The sequence below is a fragment of the Heterocephalus glaber genome, unplaced genomic scaffold (assembly GCF_053883595.1).
Source record: "Heterocephalus glaber isolate CG9 unplaced genomic scaffold, H.glaber_assembly_v1.0 deba00001662, whole genome shotgun sequence".
In the NCBI taxonomy this organism is placed as follows: domain Eukaryota; kingdom Metazoa; phylum Chordata; class Mammalia; order Rodentia; family Bathyergidae; genus Heterocephalus; species Heterocephalus glaber.
This window is the reverse complement of record NW_028258403.1, coordinates 4,592,771-4,611,209: the sequence shown is the minus strand read 5'-3', so window position 1 is coordinate 4,611,209 and position 18,439 is coordinate 4,592,771. Positions and strand designations below refer to the sequence as shown.

The 18,439-nt window shown below is 52.8% G+C and overlaps 2 protein-coding genes across 5 annotated transcripts; one reads left to right on the top strand and one right to left on the bottom strand.

Moving 5' to 3' along the window:
* Positions 1–356: 356 nt before the first annotated feature.
* Il25 (interleukin 25) lies at positions 357–13,955 on the bottom strand. 3 transcript variants are annotated; one of them, XM_087197188.1, is made up of 3 exons: positions 13,833–13,955; positions 3,353–3,597; positions 357–1,139 (listed from the first exon to the last, which is right to left on the bottom strand). In XM_087197188.1, the coding sequence occupies exons 2-3, from the start codon at positions 3,583–3,585 to the stop codon at positions 884–886; spliced, it is 489 nt and encodes a 162-aa protein (XP_087053314.1). In that variant the 5' UTR covers positions 3,586–3,597; positions 13,833–13,955; the 3' UTR covers positions 357–883. The 3 variants fall into 3 exon arrangements, with proteins under 3 accessions (XP_087053314.1, XP_087053313.1, XP_087053312.1); XM_087197187.1 differs by having other exon boundaries at positions 3,353–3,600; positions 13,833–13,954; XM_087197186.1 differs by lacking the exon at positions 13,833–13,955 and adding an exon at positions 8,173–10,941 and having other exon boundaries at positions 3,353–3,600.
* On the top strand, positions 12,438–18,010 carry Efs (embryonal Fyn-associated substrate). 2 transcript variants are annotated; one of them, XM_021243832.2, is made up of 7 exons: positions 12,438–12,698; positions 12,904–12,999; positions 13,857–14,135; positions 14,362–14,481; positions 14,568–15,287; positions 15,597–15,686; positions 17,053–18,010. In XM_021243832.2, the coding sequence occupies exons 1-7, from the start codon at positions 12,438–12,440 to the stop codon at positions 17,485–17,487; spliced, it is 2,001 nt and encodes a 666-aa protein (XP_021099491.2). In that variant the 3' UTR covers positions 17,488–18,010. The 2 variants fall into 2 exon arrangements, with proteins under 2 accessions (XP_021099491.2, XP_004864219.2); XM_004864162.4 differs by lacking the exon at positions 12,904–12,999.
* The last annotated feature ends 429 nt before the right edge of the window (positions 18,011–18,439 follow it).

The following is an 18,439-nucleotide window of genomic DNA, read 5'->3' as shown; positions in this document are numbered from 1 at the left end:
CTTCAGCCCTTTTCCTTGGCTGGTCCTTTCTCCCTTTTCCTTTTGGAGAGGGTGGGAGCTGGAGCCCGGCCCAGGCAGCAACCCCTAGGACCAAGCTGCAGCAGCCAGGACCAGAGGACAAAGGCAGATTGTCAGAAAGACAAGGGGGCGCTGTGTGCCTACTGCAGTGCCTCAATGGGCCTCTGTCTCTCCAGCAGGCTGCTGTTCAGGGATGGACCAGAGAGCCAGAGAGGGAGGAGATGGGAGGGTGCAAGGGAAACTCTGTAGGGTAGGGAGGGCTGGTGGGGAGAAGGAAAAGGGACCAGGCTGAGGACCACAGGATATTCAGCCATCGTGGGCACCAAAGACAAATTAGATCATTTTTAAACGCGGATGTTTATTTGGATAAATCTCTCCATGTCCAATAACAGCTTCTTCCTCAGAATGATCCATGTCAAAGGACTAGTAACTACACCAGGATGGAGGCAAAGTAGGTCCCCACTGAGTATTTGATGAATGAATGAACAAGAGAAATGAGGGGCAAAGGGGAAAAAAAATCAAGAAAGTGCCTGTGCTGGGCAAGGGCAGCTGGAGATAGGAGGAAAGAGACAGAAGTGTGGCCTCCAGAAATGGGCAGAGCTTTGAAGGCCTTTCCTGAGAGGAAATGCCAAGACACCAGCTTCTAGCAGCAGAAGCTCCAGCTGTTCTCTTCTGAAAGTGCTTTCAAAAAGTGCAAATGTGTAGGTTCCTCCTCCGGCCACCATCTGTCCCAGGGTTCTGCTGCTCCAGGTAGTGCCTTGGAGGGACTGAGAGTCCAGGTACGCTGGCCCACTGTGGCAAGGTCTCTGTCCACCCGTCTCCAGTTGTGCTCCAGGGAGCAGCCTCAGGCAGACAGCAGGCACGACTAGGCCATCACCCGGGGTCGCACACACACGCAAGCCAGGGACACACGGTAGAGCCTGCGCTCCAGGCAGTAGCCATGGTGGGCACCACGCTCACCGTGGCATGGCCGCCGGTAGAAGACAGTCTGGTTGTGGTAGAGCAGCTCCGAGTTGCCCAGGGAGTCCATGTGGGAGCCTGTCTGTAGGCTGACACAGTGTGGGCACAGGCAACGGGCGTGGTACAGGTCCTGAGGGAGCCGGTTCAAGTCCCTGTCCAACCTGTAGGGGTGGGACTCGTCAGGCCTAAGAGCAATTGGCCAACAGCTGGGAGGGCAGGCAGGGTGAGAACAGTAGGGGAAGGAAATGATGCAGTTGGGGGCCTGGCCTCTTATCTCACTTCTGGTACCCACTTACTTGGAGCAAGTCACCCCTTTCCTGTCTGGGATTTCTTTTCCCTAAGTGGTAAGCTAGGGAAGGGGACAAAAGAATGGATTTCCACATGGGCCAGGGATCCTTAGGGAGGCAGAGGAAGGTGACCATGCTCCTGGCTCAGCCTCCAGGAGACCAGCTCTGTTCCACCTGATATACATGCTAGGCTCTAGCATGAGGTTTCTTAGTGTCATTATGAAATTTTAGAGTTGTTTAAATCTACTGTTACTACAAAAATAAAAACTACTCTGACAGCCAAGTATAAAAGAATATAAAGTGAAGATGAACTCTCTGTCCCCACCAATCCCACTGCCCAGAGGGAGGCTTTCCCTGTACATCCTCCCAAACCCTATGCAAGCAGGTGTCACAATGTACTGCAGGGTGCACAGGACGCTTCTATTCGGAAAGGACTCATGGCAAAAAAAAAAAAAAAAAAAGACTGAAAAACCACTGAAAAGTAGATACTCCAAAGATCTGGGTTCTAGTAGCCTAGTGGGAAAGCCCCGGGGTGGGTAGAACCATTTCCCATATAATCCCAAACAAACTGGGGTTCAGCTACTGCAGCATTTCCCAAAAGGGGCTCCCTAATAAATACCCTGCATGAAAAAGTTCTGAGGTCAAATGAGTTTGGAAGACACAGGCCGGGGATTTAGCTCGGTGGTTTCGATGCCTGCCGTGTAAGCGCAAGGTCCCAAGTTCAATCCCCGGTACCAAAAAAAAAAAAAAAAAAAGAGTGGGGAAAACCATGGTTTTGGGCTGGGGATTTAGCTCAGTGGTTCTGCCGCCTGCCTTGCAAGCACAAGGTCCCGAGTTCGATCCCCAGTATGAAAAAAAAAAAAAGTTGGAAGACACTGAGTCCAGTGATGTTTGCTCGGCAGACATCTTGTAGACTTCAATGTAGAGGTTACTATGAGTTTCCAAGAAATAGGGGCTGAAGTAGCCTTTCCCAAACTTACTTGGCATCACTTTTTTTCTGAGGAGCAGCTTGTGGAATGAATATTGCACAGAACACAATTTGGAGAAAGAAGGCTGAGTGGGTACCAGGGCTTCAGCCTTTATACAAGGGGTCTGGACCCCTGCTGAATCAGCCATCTGGCGCCCAGCCTCTCCTAAAGGTTCCCACGCCATCAGAGTGGGCCGGCACTCACGCAGTCTTTTGAGATAACTACAAAGCATTAAGGCCAGTGTCTCCACCTTAGTTAAAGCTGACCCCTTGCTGCCCACCAGAACGTCTCCATCCATTCCCCAAAGCCAAGAGTAATCAGAGCCAGATTTATAGGGGATGGGGACACAAACCCCTAGTGAGGACACAAGACAGAAAAATTACATTTGGGACCCCTAAGGCCCTAATTTTTAATATTTTGTTTCTTTGCTCCTATTTCAGTGCTTTGCAATATTTTTTCACGTTATGACACATGTAGAGAATTATATTTGTGTGGCACAGAAATCTGAGAAGAATAAGATAATCATGATTAGGATCAAAGGTAACCAGCCCCAGGGTCCAGCTGCTCAGGTGCCTCCAAGAGTTCATTTCCCTATCTTGGTATTCTTGTCACCAATCATAGCCTAGGGCAGTAGCGTTTGGTACTGAGATGCTTTATGTCTATACTATTTTCCCATGATATTTTAGTTAGAAAAATCATAGGACATTGTAGGGAAAAAAGAAGGACAGGAAGAGGAGGAGGAGGAGGAGGAGGAGGAGGAGGAAAGGGGAAGAAGAAAAGTAGAGAACCAAAATAACTACATATTTTGCATACATTATTTTACTCTATGTGCACTTTAGCATATAAATTATCATCTCATTTTACAGGTGAAAACAAAACAAAACCCTGAACTTTGATAACATAACTGAGGAGTTATTGGCCTAAGGTCACCCAATGGGAGTCAGACCTGAGACTCAAATCATGCCTGTGTAACTCCCAAACCTTTCCAGCTCCTCTGTGATCCAAACGGGGAGGTAGGCCGTAATTGAGTGGAACTCCCCTGGTCCCTCACACACACCCTGATATCAGCACATACAGGGAGGCATGGGCAGGCATTCGGGAAGAGGACAGCACACTCACTCATATCTCCAGGGGGAGATGGCCCTGCTGTTGAGGGGTCCGTCTTCACTCGCCCTGCAGGATTCTGGGTAATGGTCAAGGGTAGGAGGCTCCAGGGGAGACACGGGCACAGTAGTCCACTTCAGCCACTCCTCAGGAGGGTCCTGCCCTTTGCTGGGGCAGCAGTTGGGCCTGTGTATACAGCCCTTCTGGACCCGCAAACTGAGGGTGTGGATTCCCAGGATCATGGCCATGAATGCAGCCACCTGCTGGGAAGGTCAAGAAGAAAACGGCTCTCACCTGTCTGGGTCTCCCTCCTATCCAAACCTCCCCCTAGCTGCTCCATGAGATCCCAAACCTGAGAGCCAGGTCTCCCCCACACCCTGTCTCCATGATAGGACTGCTCCCCTTCCTTTCAGCAGGTCCTCTGCCAGCCCTCAGTGTCCTCACCTGGTACATGCTGGCAGTCTGCTCACTCAGCCACAGGTGCTGCCCTGACTGACAGACAAGCCTTCTGGAAGCAGTCTGAATGGAGCAGTTTAGGAGTCCTGGTTTTATTTCCAGCAAACCTGTTTTGTTTATTCAAATTTATTTCCACTATCCCTTAGAGGGAGTGACTTAAGATTTAAAAAAAAAAAAGCCTGAAAGCATTTTCAAAAGCTATTTAAAATGCTGCCCTCATGGAAGACGTGATGGCCCTCATTATCAGTCTAGTAGCTGATTGGGCAAATTTTGGTCTTTGTACCTTCCCAGTTATGAAGTCGAAGCAATAGCGTTCCACTGCTCTACGTCTTTATGAACTGGCACTGTGGGGATTGCCCTGGTTGGTTTGCTATCTCGAATTAGGGAGTCTCTTGACCTCCCTTTCACAGGTTTCCTTTCCATGCTCTCTGCTACTCCTATCTAGCATGAGATCGCCACTCTTCCCCTTCTTCCCAGACGCCCCGACCACCCACGTTAGTGACCACTTCTCTTTCTCTCCATCTCCTTTGATCCCATGCCCTTTGCTCCTTGACCCCTTCTTTCTTGGATGACCCCAACCCCTTGGACTTCTATTACCTTCTCCCTCCCCTTTGCCCTCTCCAGTCACTATCCTATCCCTATCCTGACTCTTTCTATGGCCTCTTCCTTGGGATAGAGACACAGGCCTCACCCAACAGGACTGCCAGTAAAGCTTGACCCCTAAAGCTTGTTGGCCAGAAGGGCAAGTCCTGGTGGGAGAAGCTGTGGATGATTGTCCCCATTGCACAAATGAAAAGGTGGAGCAAGGAAGAGGACGAATGCCTAAGACCCTGCTGGAGGACTCACTTCCACTCACGGGGCCTCGGGGCAAGGTTCATGGCAGGAACAGCTGCCCCTCTCAGGCCATGGGGAGAGCCCACTCAGCCTTAGCATTCTCAGCAGCATGGAGCAGGGCTGGCCAGGGGGAAAACTGCATGCTCCAGAAGGCTGATCCCAGGGGACAGCCTGCTGGGGAGGACTGTGCAGAGAGCAGGTCAGTGCTTACTTTGCTCCAGGCCTTTCCCTCATCCTAGCCCATGGATCGACAGCAGACCTGTAGTCTGACCTTGGCCCAACACCCTCATACACAGACATTGTCTCTAGAATGATGCTTCCTGATTTGCATGTGCTTTCCCTCAGAAAATACTCCTCTAGTAACCAAGGACTCGGGAAATAAACAAAAGAAACAGGAATAACATACACTGTAGATAGAGTAAGGGAGAATTCTCCAAATGCTTCAGACAAAACAGTCATAAAGAAGAACAAGAGATGGGGGTCCAAGGAGATGAAGAGGAAAGGAAGTGTTCAAATGTCAGAGGGCACTCTGGAGAATTAGGAGAAGCTGCTCCGGTGAGTCTTGGGGCTGGAACCGTGGAGGGGGACCTCAAGAGAAACCAGTGGCAGCAGGGAGAGTGAGCCACTTAGGAAAAGCAGTGAAGCCAGGAATATTGTTACACTACTCCCATACCCACCCTCACCCCGGGTGCTCCCAGACATCTATCTCCCTTCTATCTATTGCCAATCTCATTCCTGGGCGCTTACATGTGCCAGACACAGTGCTAAGCCCTGGACACAAATTGTCTTATTTTATCCTGACAATAAACCCATGACATAGAAATTGTTATCCGCATACTGCAGATGAGGAAACTAAGACCCAGTGAAAGTTAGAAAACTTTAGAAAGAAGCTGAACTCGTTTTCCATTCCAGCCCCTGACCAACTCCAAATCTAAGCTCCTGGCATAGAGCTATATCAACCCTCATCGGGGGCAAGTGGAAAGGGAGCCCCCGTGTAGGATGTTGGCTGGTGACAGATGGGCTTGGGCTGGACAGATCTCATCTCTACCTGCCCAGGGCCACAGGGCCTTGCCCACTTGGACAGTCAGCTCTGCTGGCGGGGATCCACTGCCCCAGCCTCTGGTCTGCTACATGGCCTCAGGGTTGATCCTGGTCTTCCTGAGTAACCCCAACCCTAGAATGGGATCTAGAGGGCAGTGCCATTTCAGAAGACCTGGATTTCTATGAGTCTCCCCTAAAGAATCAGAAGCCCAGGGCTGAGGGAGCAGAACCAGAGTCTGACCTTGGCCCAAATCTTCTGATCTTGCCCCCTTTCTCAGAGGAGCTGGAAGTAATCCCAGCTGCTTGTTTCACTTGCTGACCCTGCAGAAAGAACACAGCCTGGATTACTGGGCACATTGCCCTTTAGGATTGGTCTTTGGGGTATCTCCCTGCATCTGTAGCTCAAAGTAGAGGAAACTCCTGAAAGGCAGAGGGAGGGCCTCTCCAAGCACACAGTCTCCCCTAGGGTTGGCTTTTCCCATCCTATAATTAGCAGGCTTGATCCAAGAACCTATGCTCTGACCCACACGCCCCCACTCCACCCCATTTGCTCATTCTCCGTCCTTATCTCGGTAGTAACTTTGTGGAACTCTTTAGGGTGACTCCCTGGCATGAGAAACATTTTCCAGAGGGTTTCCTCATGGGGTGACAAGTTTTGGAATCCCTGAGTCACTTCAACGCCCAGGGAATCCTTGGGGGTGCAAGGATGGGTAGGTGGCAATGGGGAGGATGACGGACGTGGAAACAAAAGAAAGTTGGCCGAGCACATAACATCAAAGGTACCCTCCCAACAAGTCCCCTCTTGCCTATGCCTTATCTGGCAGCCAAAAAGGGCTTGCTGGGGTTCCTATCCCTCCGCCCCAGGAAAACTGGTAAGTAAAATCCAGGGTAGGTAAGGGCAGGGAAGATGTGATGAAATACACCTCCAACCCCTGGCTTGGAAAAGCTTGGGGCTTGCAGGGAGTTACAATGTGGCTGTCCTGCCCCTTCTTAGAAAGATATTCAAGTTTTCATCTGCTACCTTGAAGTTTTGGCCAGCCTTTGATCAGTTGTTGTCCTTGGGCCCTCTCTCCACCCCTTCCTTCCCTCCTTGTTTTTAGGAATATGTGCATTGTAGGAACCCGGTGGGACTAGGAGTTTACCTAGAGGCCCTCAAGGGTGCCAACAGCTTAGCTGCTCTGGACCTCAGCTCTCGAAATAGTGCAGAAGCCACAGAATTCCCAAGTGTCTTCTGGATTTCATCTAACCTTACGTAACCAAGCTCACATCACTAACCTTAAGTCATGCTGGGTTATATTAAAATGTTCAAACGCTTCCTCACCTTCTGGTAAGCAGATGCTACTCTCAGCCTTGAGAGCCCCCACACACACCTCCCTATGATTGAGCAACTAAAGGGTGAATGGCATGGACAGAGACCTCTAGACTAGTGATGGCAAAACTTTTAGAGCCCGATTGCCCAAACTGCAACACAAAACTCACATAGTTATCACAAAGTGCCAACACTGCAATTAAACCTGAATGCTGAGGTTTTAGTTTAGAAAAAACAACTGTTATCTGATGCTTGGCTGCTGGGGTGACTTGGCTTATGTGCCAACAGGGAGGGCTCTGTGTGCCTGCTGTGGCATGTGCGCCATAGGTTCTGGACTATTGTCCCCATGTTCTGATTGGCAAGTGATAAAGGTACTGGTTGCTAATTATATTTTTGCTAATTATTTTTTATATCTTCTTTAGCTACAAAAATACTTAGGCTAAGGAGCCCACCATCAAGTAGAAGCCACCCTGGCCTGGGGGACACTTGGAGAATCAGTTAGCAGGACAAAGAACACAACAACCCACTGCCCCCAGTCCAGGTTCTGTTCACATATCCACTCACCAAATTTTTATTGAGCACATACTGTATGCTACAATTCTAAATTCTAGGAATGTAGAGAAGAACAATCCATTTAAGGTCCCTTCCTCATAAAGCTGATATCTTAAGAGGAGATAGATGATAAACAAGGAAACAGGATAATTTCTGACGATGATAAGTGCTATGAAGGAAACAGAGCAGCGGTATGAGATAGGATGCTGTGGGAATGGGAGAGCAACCCTAACTCAGAAAGCCAGGAAGGCCTTTCTGGGGATGTAGCGTTTGATGTGATGATCAAAAGGGTCTGGAGGAAGCATAGTCTAGGTATGGGTGGCAGGACATGGAGAGTCCCAGAGGAGGGAAAGGGCTTGGCATATTTGAGAAACAGAAAGGACAGAGATGATGCAAAATAAGAGATGAAGGGGAAGTGGCAAGAGATGAGGTAGGTAGGAACCAGGTTACAGGCTTGCGGTCTATAGTGGAGCATTTGGATTTTATTTCAATGTCAGTGGGAGAGTACTGACTGGATTCAAGCATGATCTAGATGATTTGAGTTTCTTGACGTTCCCGAAGGGCTGATGCCAAATAACTACAGTAATAATAGTTCCAACTATTCCACATTTACACATGGTAGACCAGGCACTGTTCTGCTCACCATTCTCTTAAGGCTCACAACCAGCCAATGCTCCAGGTTTCATTTCATCCCCGCAGTTATTGTCCTTTAAAGATAAGGATAAAAGTTCCAAAGGTCACATGGCAGCCAAGGTCACTTGTCAGTGTCAGAACCAGAATTAGAATCCAGGCAGGGCCGGGGATTTAGCTCAGTGGTTCCACCACCTGCCTCACAAGCGCAAGGACCTGGGTTCATTCCCCAGTACCACATACACACACACACACACACACACACACACACACACACACACACACACACGCCGAAAAGATATTTGGGCCGGGGATTTACCTCAGTGGTTTTGCTGCCTGCTGCGCAAGCGCAAGGACCTGAGTTGGATCCCCGGTACCAAAAAAAAAAAAAAAAGAATCCAGGCACTCTGGGCACTATAGGCCCAAAGGGAAGGGGGCTAGAAGAATCACTGAGTACCTGACAAGAAGAACATCCAGGTAATGTGAGGAAGGGACCAGATGGTTGGGCACTGACTACTAGGAAAGGGGAAGAGGGAGCCAGAAGTCGGGGACCTAGGTGGGAGTCCTTCCTACTCTCTGAGTATGGCAAAGGTGAAACTTGTGGGACCTGCTAGGTGAGGCTGCTGCCCTCCTAGTGTCTTAGCCACCTAGCCAGCCTGGGTTTTCTTCAGGGGTACCCAGAGCCTAGAACTCTTCCTGAATATATTTGAATCATCTTAAACCTCTGTTTGTGAAAGTGAGGGCAGAAATGAGGGTAAAGGTATATGAGAAAGCTTCCTCTTGCCTTCAATAAAGACACCAGTCCAGCTTTCATGAAAGTTAGAAGGAAGCCAAGGTAAAGAGGAAAAAGCATGGAAAAAGAATAGTATAATGATTCAGAGCTAAAATGTTCCCCCAAAGTATCATCTGTTCAGAGGTGAAACTCTAGGAAGGTGACTGGATCACAAGGGCTCTGTCTTCATCAGTGGAGCAATCCACTGATGAGATCATAATTTGATGGTATTGGGAAGTGATGCAAACTTAGGATGTAGGGCCTACTGGAAGAGGGTGGGTCATGGGGGTGTGAGCTGAAAGATCGTATCTTGTCCCTTGCCCCTTCCTCTCTGGCTCTTTATCTCAGCTTCCTGGCTGCCATGAAGTGAGCAGCTTTCCTCCACCATGTCCTTCCACCATGATGTTTCTGTCTTGGAGCCATCAACCATGGACTGAAACATTTGAAACCATGAGCCAAAATAAGCCTTTCCTCCTTGAAGTTGTTTTTCCCAGTTATTTTGTCGCAGTGATAGAAAGGTGATTAGCCCAAGTAGTGTGCTAGACATTTTCCATATATTTACACTTCATCAAAGTCACTGTTACAGGTAAAAAACTGAGATGTTCTATAACTTTACCAAGGTTGGGGCTGGGGATTTGGCTCAGTGGTTTCATTGCCTGCTGTGCAAGTGCAAGGACCCAAGTTCGATCCCTGGCACCAAAAAAAAAAAAAAAGAAAAGGCTCAAACCAAGGTCACACAGCTAATAAACCAGGACTCACTCCCACGATTGGCTCTCTTCCATGCCTGGGAATTCCAGAAGCAGTCTTCCCCCCCACCTCCTGGCTGGTTTGGACTCCACTGTTCCTTACCTATGTTCCCCATGTACTGAGCCCCATTTCCCATCTCCTGAGCCACCATTTTGCCTGGTCTGAGCAGCTTCCTTCCTGCTTTGCCTCTTCTGGTCTCCATCTATTTCTCTGTGCCATTTTTGGAGACAGCCTGCACACCTCCACTTTGGACCCTCATTTGCCTTGGCAGACCCCAGGCAGAAGTCATACCCAGTCATTGCCTAGCAGCTGTATGTCTGTGTGCCAGGCAGCTAAGCCCCCCAGGACTGGGATTTAAAGGAGGATGGAAAGTCTTCCCTAGTGACAACCTCCAACCAGACTGCAGCTGGGATGGAGAGGTCTCCCTTCAGAAGTTTCTGGAAATTTGAAACTTCCTTCACATTCTAATAAAGAATAAGTCAGTTTAAAATTTCCAGGCCAGGGCCAGCCGTGGTGGCACACGCCTGTTTTCCCAGTACTCAGGAGCCTGAGGCAGGAGTATCACCGTGAGTTTGAGGCCAGCCTGAGCTACATAATGAGTTTGAAGCCAGCCTGAACTACATAGCAAGACCCTGTCTCAAAAAAAAAAAAAAAAAAATTTCCAAGCCCATGTCCGCATCCATACTCCATCACTGAGAGAGAGCCAAGCCCATGTTCATCCCCATGTTCACCCCAGAATCTCTCCCTAACCCACTGTCCTATGTAGAAGGTTCTTCATAGGTGCCCAGGCACTGGGATAGAAAAGGGCTGGGGCAGCCACGCTCCCCACATGCATGCCTGGAAAATGCCTGAATGTGTGACGGAGTGGAATATGGGTGGTGTGGAGGTCAGTCCCCACCTCACGTTCACAAAGGGCGTTAAATTGACCTCTGATGTTATCACCAAATGAGGTCATACACTGTCAATTTTATGAGTTTGAAGTGTTCATTTGTAAAATGTAAATATTGAAAACAAGCTACAGCTTTTCGACTCCATTGAGCATCTTGCTTTTTTAGATACCAAGAACCTCAAAAATGGAAAAAGTTTCCCTCAATCCTCTGAAAGGCTGTGAGGTGTCCCCCAAAACAAAGATCCAGGGAAGAGGGTGGTTGGAGAGAGGTGGGCAGGAGAGGCGTGGAAGGCTAAGAGCCAAGCCTGGGCTGACCTCTTTGGAGGTTAGATCCCAGCCGCTCTGAAAGAGTTCTGCCCTTTTGTGCGGTGGCTCTCAAATCTCTGCAGCAGCAAGAGCTAGCCAGGCTGAAGACGGGGCAGGCCCAGACTGGCACAGGAGGCCAAAAGGCCGTCCAACCGGCTCTCCCGCAGATCTGGGACCAGACGCTCAGGCTTCGTGTTCTCTCCCTGGGCCAGAATCCATTCCCAGAGCCAGACTTCCGGCCTGTGCCTCACAAGATCGCCCGGGTAGCGCTGCCACCCCTGCAGAGGCAGCACCAAGGAGCTCTGCTGAGGACCCCAGCAAGGCGGAAGGAGCGCGCTCCCTCCCAGGCGAGACAGATGTGGGGCTAATGAAAGGGAAGCACAGGGCCGGCGGGGGTAAGCGGGGGCGTGTCGGGGAGAGGACGCTCCCAGGAGGGAGCCGACGAGAACCCCCGGAGGTCTGCTGCGAAATCCGAAGGAAGCTTGCGCCGAAGAGGACTGGGTGAGGCGAGCAGCTTGGCCCGAGGGTCCCGGGCTGAAACTCAACACCGCCTTTGGAAGGATCGTCCCCTTTTACTCCTCCGCCCCCTCCCTTCCTCTCCTTTTTCCCCTCCCTCCTTTCTCTTAATCCCCAGCACTGAGCCCCACGCCCGGGAGGAGAGGGCTCGAGGGGAGGAGAAAAGAGCGCAGTGAGAGGGAGCCAGGGGAAAGGGGAGCCGCGCGCGACCCCCGGAGCCTCCCCAGACTTCTCAGTATCCCCCCGCAACTCCAAGCCTAGGCGAGCCCACGGGACCCCAGCCCCAGCTCCTCCTGTGCCTTCTCTTTACTCCCTCTGTCGCTTTGCTGCCTTTCTCTGCGTCCCCAAAGACACCTGGGAGCTGCCCGACCTCTGGGGCGCGCCGCGGGAGCGTGCGTGTGTGCGCGGGTTCGGGGCGGGGGCGGGAGCTCTGGGCCTCGAGGTAGCCGGGGTCGGGCCCCCGGGTCCTGGCTCGGGCCGCGCGTGAGGAAGGCCGTCCCGCCTAGTCCCGCTGTGCCCGCGCGCTGCTCCGTGCAGGCCCGGCCGCCCGCCGTCGCGGAGACGCCAGAGCCCCGGACGTGCTGTGCGCGCGGGTGCGAGGTGTGGACAAGAAAATTGCCGCCAGCCCGATGGCCGCGCTCCCGGAGGCCTGTGGCGTCAGCCTGGCCTCTCGCCAACTCGCGCGAATTTGAAGAGGGACGGCCGGCCAGGTGCTCGCTCCTCCTGCCTCGAAGCAGGTCCCACCACTGGGCCCCGGACCGCAACCCGGGGAGCACTACTCGCTGGTGCGGCCCCCGGGCCGGGAGTGGCCCCAAACTCGCCCGTCCAGCCCAGCCGCCCGGGCCGCCTCTCCGCCTCGGGGCTGCCTTGAGGCCTGGAGGGCCGTCGAGCACAGCTCCAGCGCGCACCGCCTCTCCTTGACTCCTCTCGCGTCGCCGACCGTGGAAGGGCACTTTCGGCCCACGGGGCCCGGGAGGCCGCTGCAGCCTAGGACAGGCGGCTCCGGGTCCGGCTGGTCCGTGGGGACAGTGCAGAGCGCGCCTCTTGGATGAGATCCCGCAGCGACGCCCAGCCCGCCCCGCTCCTCCTCCTGCCTGGCCAAGCTGCCTCCCATTTGGGAAGTTTTGTGGGTTTTCTTTCTCCTCCAACCTTGGCGGAGACCCCTGCTCAAGCGCCACAGCCGGAGGCCGCCTCCTCGCGTGCAGACCGCGAACCATGGTGCCGGGCAGCCAAAGCTGAAGACATTGAACCCGAGCCTGGCCTGAAGCAGGCGGTGCTGGAGGTTGAGGCCATGGCTATTGCCACGTCGGTGAGTCCACTGGGGAGAGGAGGACCCCCGGGCACGGGCCTCCCCAGCCTGCCCCGCGCTCCTGACGCTTTTATTTCTGCCTTTTCACTGCCTCCGTCCGTGATCCCTTTCTTTCCCAGAGGCTGTGTCCTGGTCTCACTCCCCATGGCCTGCTCCTTCTGGTTGTGGGCTCGCCCCTCCCCCTCCCCATTTTCTTTCTTCCTAGAGGCTGCGGCTGAATGGAGGGGAGGGGGCAAGTGTAGCCCCAGACCTATCTGCTCTTTTCTGGGCGGGAACAGATGGCCGCTGCTGGCTGGCAGGGGTTTGTATCAGGAGGCTCAAAGGAACAAGCGGGCCAAGGAAAATGGGAGGCAAGGGACCCAAGGAGGCCCGTCTCTAGAAGGGAATGGAGGACAGGGCCAAATAGAGCAAAGGAGGGTGATCGGGCAGGGAGAAAGAATATAGCAGGAGAGGAGGTGATGTCAGCCTGCCTCAGGCCACTTTCCAGGGACTGGGGACAAAGGGAGGAGACAGCTGGCACGTTGGGACAGTGGGAGGAGGCCTCCCAGAGAGCGCAGCGGTCCCTGCTACCCCCATTAAGCCAGCCATTCCCTCACAAGTTAGCTGGGCCCCTAGAGGGGAATAGAGCAGGGGTGGCCACACCCGTAGTCAGTCATTCTATCAGCAACTCAGGCCTGGGTTCCTGCAACTGCAAGGCCTAGAAGTTTGGCCCCACTGCACAGAATTCAAACCTAACACGCAGAGGAGCCCTCAGCACCCCCACCTCTCTCTGCTCCCTGTCCTGCACTATCTGTGGTCTGAATTCAAGCAACTAACTCTATGCCTTTCCACCTTTCTTTAGCACTCGACATGGAGAATGAGGTGGGAAAAAGAATGCGGAAAAGTAAGCAAAAAATAGATAAAAAGAGGCGCTGGTCAGATAGAATTAGGAGAAGAGCATTGTAAGTAGGGAAAAAGGCATCTACAAAGGCCCTGAAGCCAGAAAGAGCGCCTTCCAAGAATGGAATGGAGAGCACTGGAGATGAAGCCAGAGACAACACAGGGCCCTAAGGAGCAGCCAAGTCAGGAGGGAAATTTTCAGCTTGAAGGAAATGTGCAGCTTGACAGGACTGCTGCATGTGTGAAGACCCTTACCCTCACTTCTCCCTCATCCACCAGGCCCAGCTGGCCCGGGCACTGTACGACAACACCGCTGAGTCCCCCCAGGAGCTGTCTTTCCGCCGAGGAGATGTTCTACGGGTCCTGCAAAGGGAGGGCGCTGGCGGACTGGATGGCTGGTGCCTCTGCTCCCTGCATGGCCAGCAGGGCATTGTGCCCGCCAACAGAGTGAAGCTCCTCCCTGCTGGCCCAGCACCCAAACCCAGCCTCTCCCTGGCACCCTCCACCCAGGCTGGCTCACCATACCCGCCCCCAGAGCGTGACAATGAGGAGCAAGAGGTGAGCACTGGAGTCTCCCCACCCCCAAGGCAGGCAGGGGATCCTCTGGACTGGCTTTTCACTCACTCTGTTGGCGGAAGCCTGTCTGCCACCCCCTTCTTAGCTCTATGTCTCTGTCAGCATAGGGTGGAAGATCTCTAAGCTCCTCTAAGTCTGACATGACATTGTCTGGTTCTTTGGCCCCTCCACTGGGTTCCTCACCCACCCACCTGTCTTACGCCTCTAGGTGTATGTGGTACCACCCCCAGCCCGGCCCTGTCCTGCCACAGGACCTCTGTCTGGATCCTGCCCACCCTCTCCTGACCCCATCTACAAGGTCCCCAGAGGCAGTGGAGATGCCTTAGAGGTGAGGGCTAGCCGATGTTGGGAGTGGATGTTGGGCGAGGAAAAGTGCACTGCTAAGCTAAGGGTAACTCACCAATCTCTCTCTAGGTCTATGATGTGCCCTCCACTGCCCTCCGGACTCCCTCCAGTGACCCCTATGACTCCCCAGCCTCTTTTTCCCGCCCTTTGGCTCCGGTTGCCCCTCAGCCTCCTGGAGAGGCTGACGCTACCTATGATGTGCCTCTGGCCCCAAAGCTTCCCACAGAGCTGGAGCCAGATCTGGAGTGGGAAGGGGGCCGGGAACAAGGGCCACCTCTCTATGCTGCCCCCTCCAACCTGAAACGGGCATCAGCCCTCCTCAACCTGTATGAAGCACCTGAGGAACTTACAAATGGAGAGGGCGGGGATACTGATGAGGGCATCTACGATGTGCCCCTGCTGGGGCCTGAGGCACCCCCTTCTCCAGAGCCCCCAGGAGCCCCAGCCTCCAATGACCTGGACACCCTGGCTGGGCTTCTGCCCAGAAGCCCCCCACCCCCACACAGGCCCAGGCTGCCCTCTGCTGAAAGCCTGTCTCGGCGCCCTCTGCCTGCCCTGCCTGTCCCTGAGGCTCCCATCCCTTCTCCGGCTCCCTCTCCTGCCCCAGGCCGAAAAGGCAGTATCCAGGACCGGCCTCTACCCCCACCCCCACCCCGCCTTCCTGGCTATGGGGGCCTCAAGGTAGAGGGGAATCCAGAGGGCAGAGAGGTGGAGGACGATCCTGCAGGACCCCACAATGAGTATGAAGGCATCCCAATAGCAGAGGAGTACGACTACGTCCACCTGAAGGTGAGCTCCTCCCTGGCAGCCTCACCAGGATCCTGCCAGGAATGGCCCCAGAGAACCAAGGGGAAGATCTCAGGCCCAGAGCCTTTCTGCCTCCCTTTTCCCCCTCCACCCAGCACCCTGGAACTCTCAACCACATCACTTGTACTAGTGCCACACGGTCTCCCAAACCCTATCTTACCTGCAGTCAAGGGACTGCAACCCCTGGTGGCACCCTCAGGAAGGAAAGGGTACTGGGGAGGGACAAAAAGACCATGAGGCTCCCCACCCAGACCCCTGGCCCCTGCACTGAGGCCTGATCCCCCTCTACAGGGTATGGATAAAGCTCAGGAATCTAGGCCTCTGGATAAAGCTTTTCCAGAGGATCCTGAGGCGCTGGAGAGGGGGTTGCCAGAGCAGCAGGTAAGTCTGGTGGAGGGGGTGCCAGAAGGGGGCTGGGGAAGGAGTATTCTTAGTCAGACCTTGAGAGAAACAGGTTAGGATGAGGGTAAGAATTCACACAAAGCAGGGAGAGGAGTGAGAATGCAACCGGAGGGCACTGAAACTTGGAAAAGGATATTAGGAACTTAGCAAGAGGGGAAAGAATGTGTTGAAGAATCAGAAAGTCATCAGCCCAGGGAGCAAAAAAAAGTTTCTGGACTGTGGGTCACAGCTGGGCCTGGTGACTTCTAAGCCTCCTTTCAACTGAATTCTAAGGCTCCTTCCAATTGTGAATTCCTGGGTTCCTAAGAAACCTGGCTCCTAATCCCAGATCCACCACTAAGACGCCACTGGTTCCAAAGCAAACAGTTAATCTCTGTGGGCCTCAGGAAAGTGAAGTAGTTTCCTGACCCAGCATAGAATGAAATAACACAATAACTACCTTTTACCAAGTATTAACCAACTGCTAGACCTGTACTAGGCCTACTGCATGCATCAACATCAAGCACATTTGCCGCAAATGCCACAGGGTTCTTACCATGTGCACCACATTGTGCCAAGCCCTTTCCCTGTGTTATCTCAGTGTTCACTGAAGCTTTCTGAGGCCTTGGCCAGTAGTGGTGGCACACACCTATCGTCCTAGCACTCAGGAGGCTGAGGCAGGAGGACTGCTGCAAGTTCAAGGCCAGCCTGGGCTACATAGTGAGTTAAAGGCCAGCCTGAACTGCATAGTGACACCCTGTCTCAAGAAAACAAAAAATTGCATTTTCCTGTAGAGTTGCCACCTGTAACTGAAGCCCCCGAGATGTGGCTGGTCTGAATTGAAATGCACTCTAAATATAAAATGCATGTCAGATTTTCCCAACTAAATATGAAAGAAAGTTCATACTGATTACATGCAGAAATTGTCAACTTTTATAGAGTTCAACAAAATATGTAATATTAGTTTGTTTTACTTAATGTGGCAACTAAAAATTTTTAAATTACACAAGTAGTTTGCATTGTTTTTATTGGACAGTGCAGTACCTAGAGTCTGTCTTCGGGCTGGAGATTGAACATGGGCCTCAGGCGTGCTAAGCAAGTGCTCCACCATGCCCTGTAGCCTAGGCCTAGACTCCATGTGTTTTGAGATAGGGAACCAAAGAATTTCAGAGACTTACCTGAAGTCAAGTTTGATGTTATCTGAATCCAGATCTATCTGACATCAACTCTGGGCACTTCCCTGCCATTCAAGGATCTAAACTTTCTGGTGGGCCAAAGGGTTTGCCCTCAAGAATAAAGGAAAGAGGAATGGAGGGAGGAAGAGGCACTGATGAGCACGTTCCCACTACCTCCTCTTGTTCCTCAGGAAGCCCTTTCCCCAGGGGAGCCGCTGGTTCTGTCCATCGGAGACCAACAGCTCTTGCACTTCTATGCAGGGCAGTGCCAGAGCCACTACTCAGCACTGCAGGCGGCCGTGGCAACCCTCATGTCCAGCACCCAGGCCAACCAGCCCCCACGCCTCTTCGTGCCCCACGGCAAGCGGGTGGTGGTGGCTGCTCACCGCCTGGTGTTTGTTGGGGACACCCTGGGCCGGCTGGCAGCCTCTGCTCCTCTCCGAGCACAGGTTGGGGCTGCAGGCACAGCACTGGGCCAAGCCTTGCAGGCCACTGTCCTGGCTGTCAAGGGGGCAGCCCTGGGCTATCCATCTGGCCCTGCAGCCCAGGAGATGGCGCGATGTGTGGCAGAACTATCAGGGCAGGCCCTGCAATTTACCACCCTGCTCACCAGTCTGGCCCCTTGAGCCTGCATTGGCACAACCTTCCCTTCCCTGCCTGCCAGAGCCACCCTCCAAGTCTTGGATGGCTAAGGAATCTGTTTTAGGAAGGGGAGGCATGTCTCCCCTTCTCCGCCCTTCTGGTCATCTCAGCCTCTCATAGGCATCTCTTCCCCCTTCCCCACAGCTTTTTGTACGAGCCATTTTATATAAATTATTTATATTTAATGTTATTCCCTGCTTTGTCAGGACAGGAAGGAACTGGATTTTCCTCTCTAGCCTCTGGTGGAGGCTCCGGCACTGCCTTCCACCTCTGAAAGTCTGGTGCACACAGAATCGGGTGGTGGAAACTAAGGGCCGCACAGAGCCTCTTATCCTGCCCCTTGGCTCCAGAACATCAACACCACACTGATAGTTGGGGGAACAGAGACCTCAACGTTGACTGCCCAGAATGTGAAGGTCTGGGACACCCAAGGGCGCCTCCTCTCAGAAGGTTGGGGAGCTTGGCCTTTGGCATGGGCGTGCATCTCAATAAAGCCTGAGTTCTGGTTCCCTGACTCAAATGACTGGGGGGACGGGAGGGGTTGGCCCACCGTGTCTATGGAACGAACACACGTTATGAAGAGAAATTTTGCTGCTTCAGTTATTCAGTTGGGCCGGGGATTTAGCCCAGTGGTTCCGTCGCCTGCCTTGCAAGCGCAAGGACCTGAGTTCGATCCCCGGTACCAAAAAAGAAAATAAATAAATAATTCAGTGGACTGGATGTTAGCTCCCTGTGTCAGACAAGGCAGAGTTCTAAGGGTGCATAGTGAGTGTGCCCTGTGCACTTGAGTCCAAGTGGACTGGACCTCAACAAGTCAGTTCAATGTGTTTAAAAAAACAATAAAGCCAAGGCCAGGCATGGTGATGCACGTCTACAGTCCCAGCACTCAGGAGGCTGAGGCAGGTGGATCACTGCAAGTTCGAGGCCAGCCTGGGC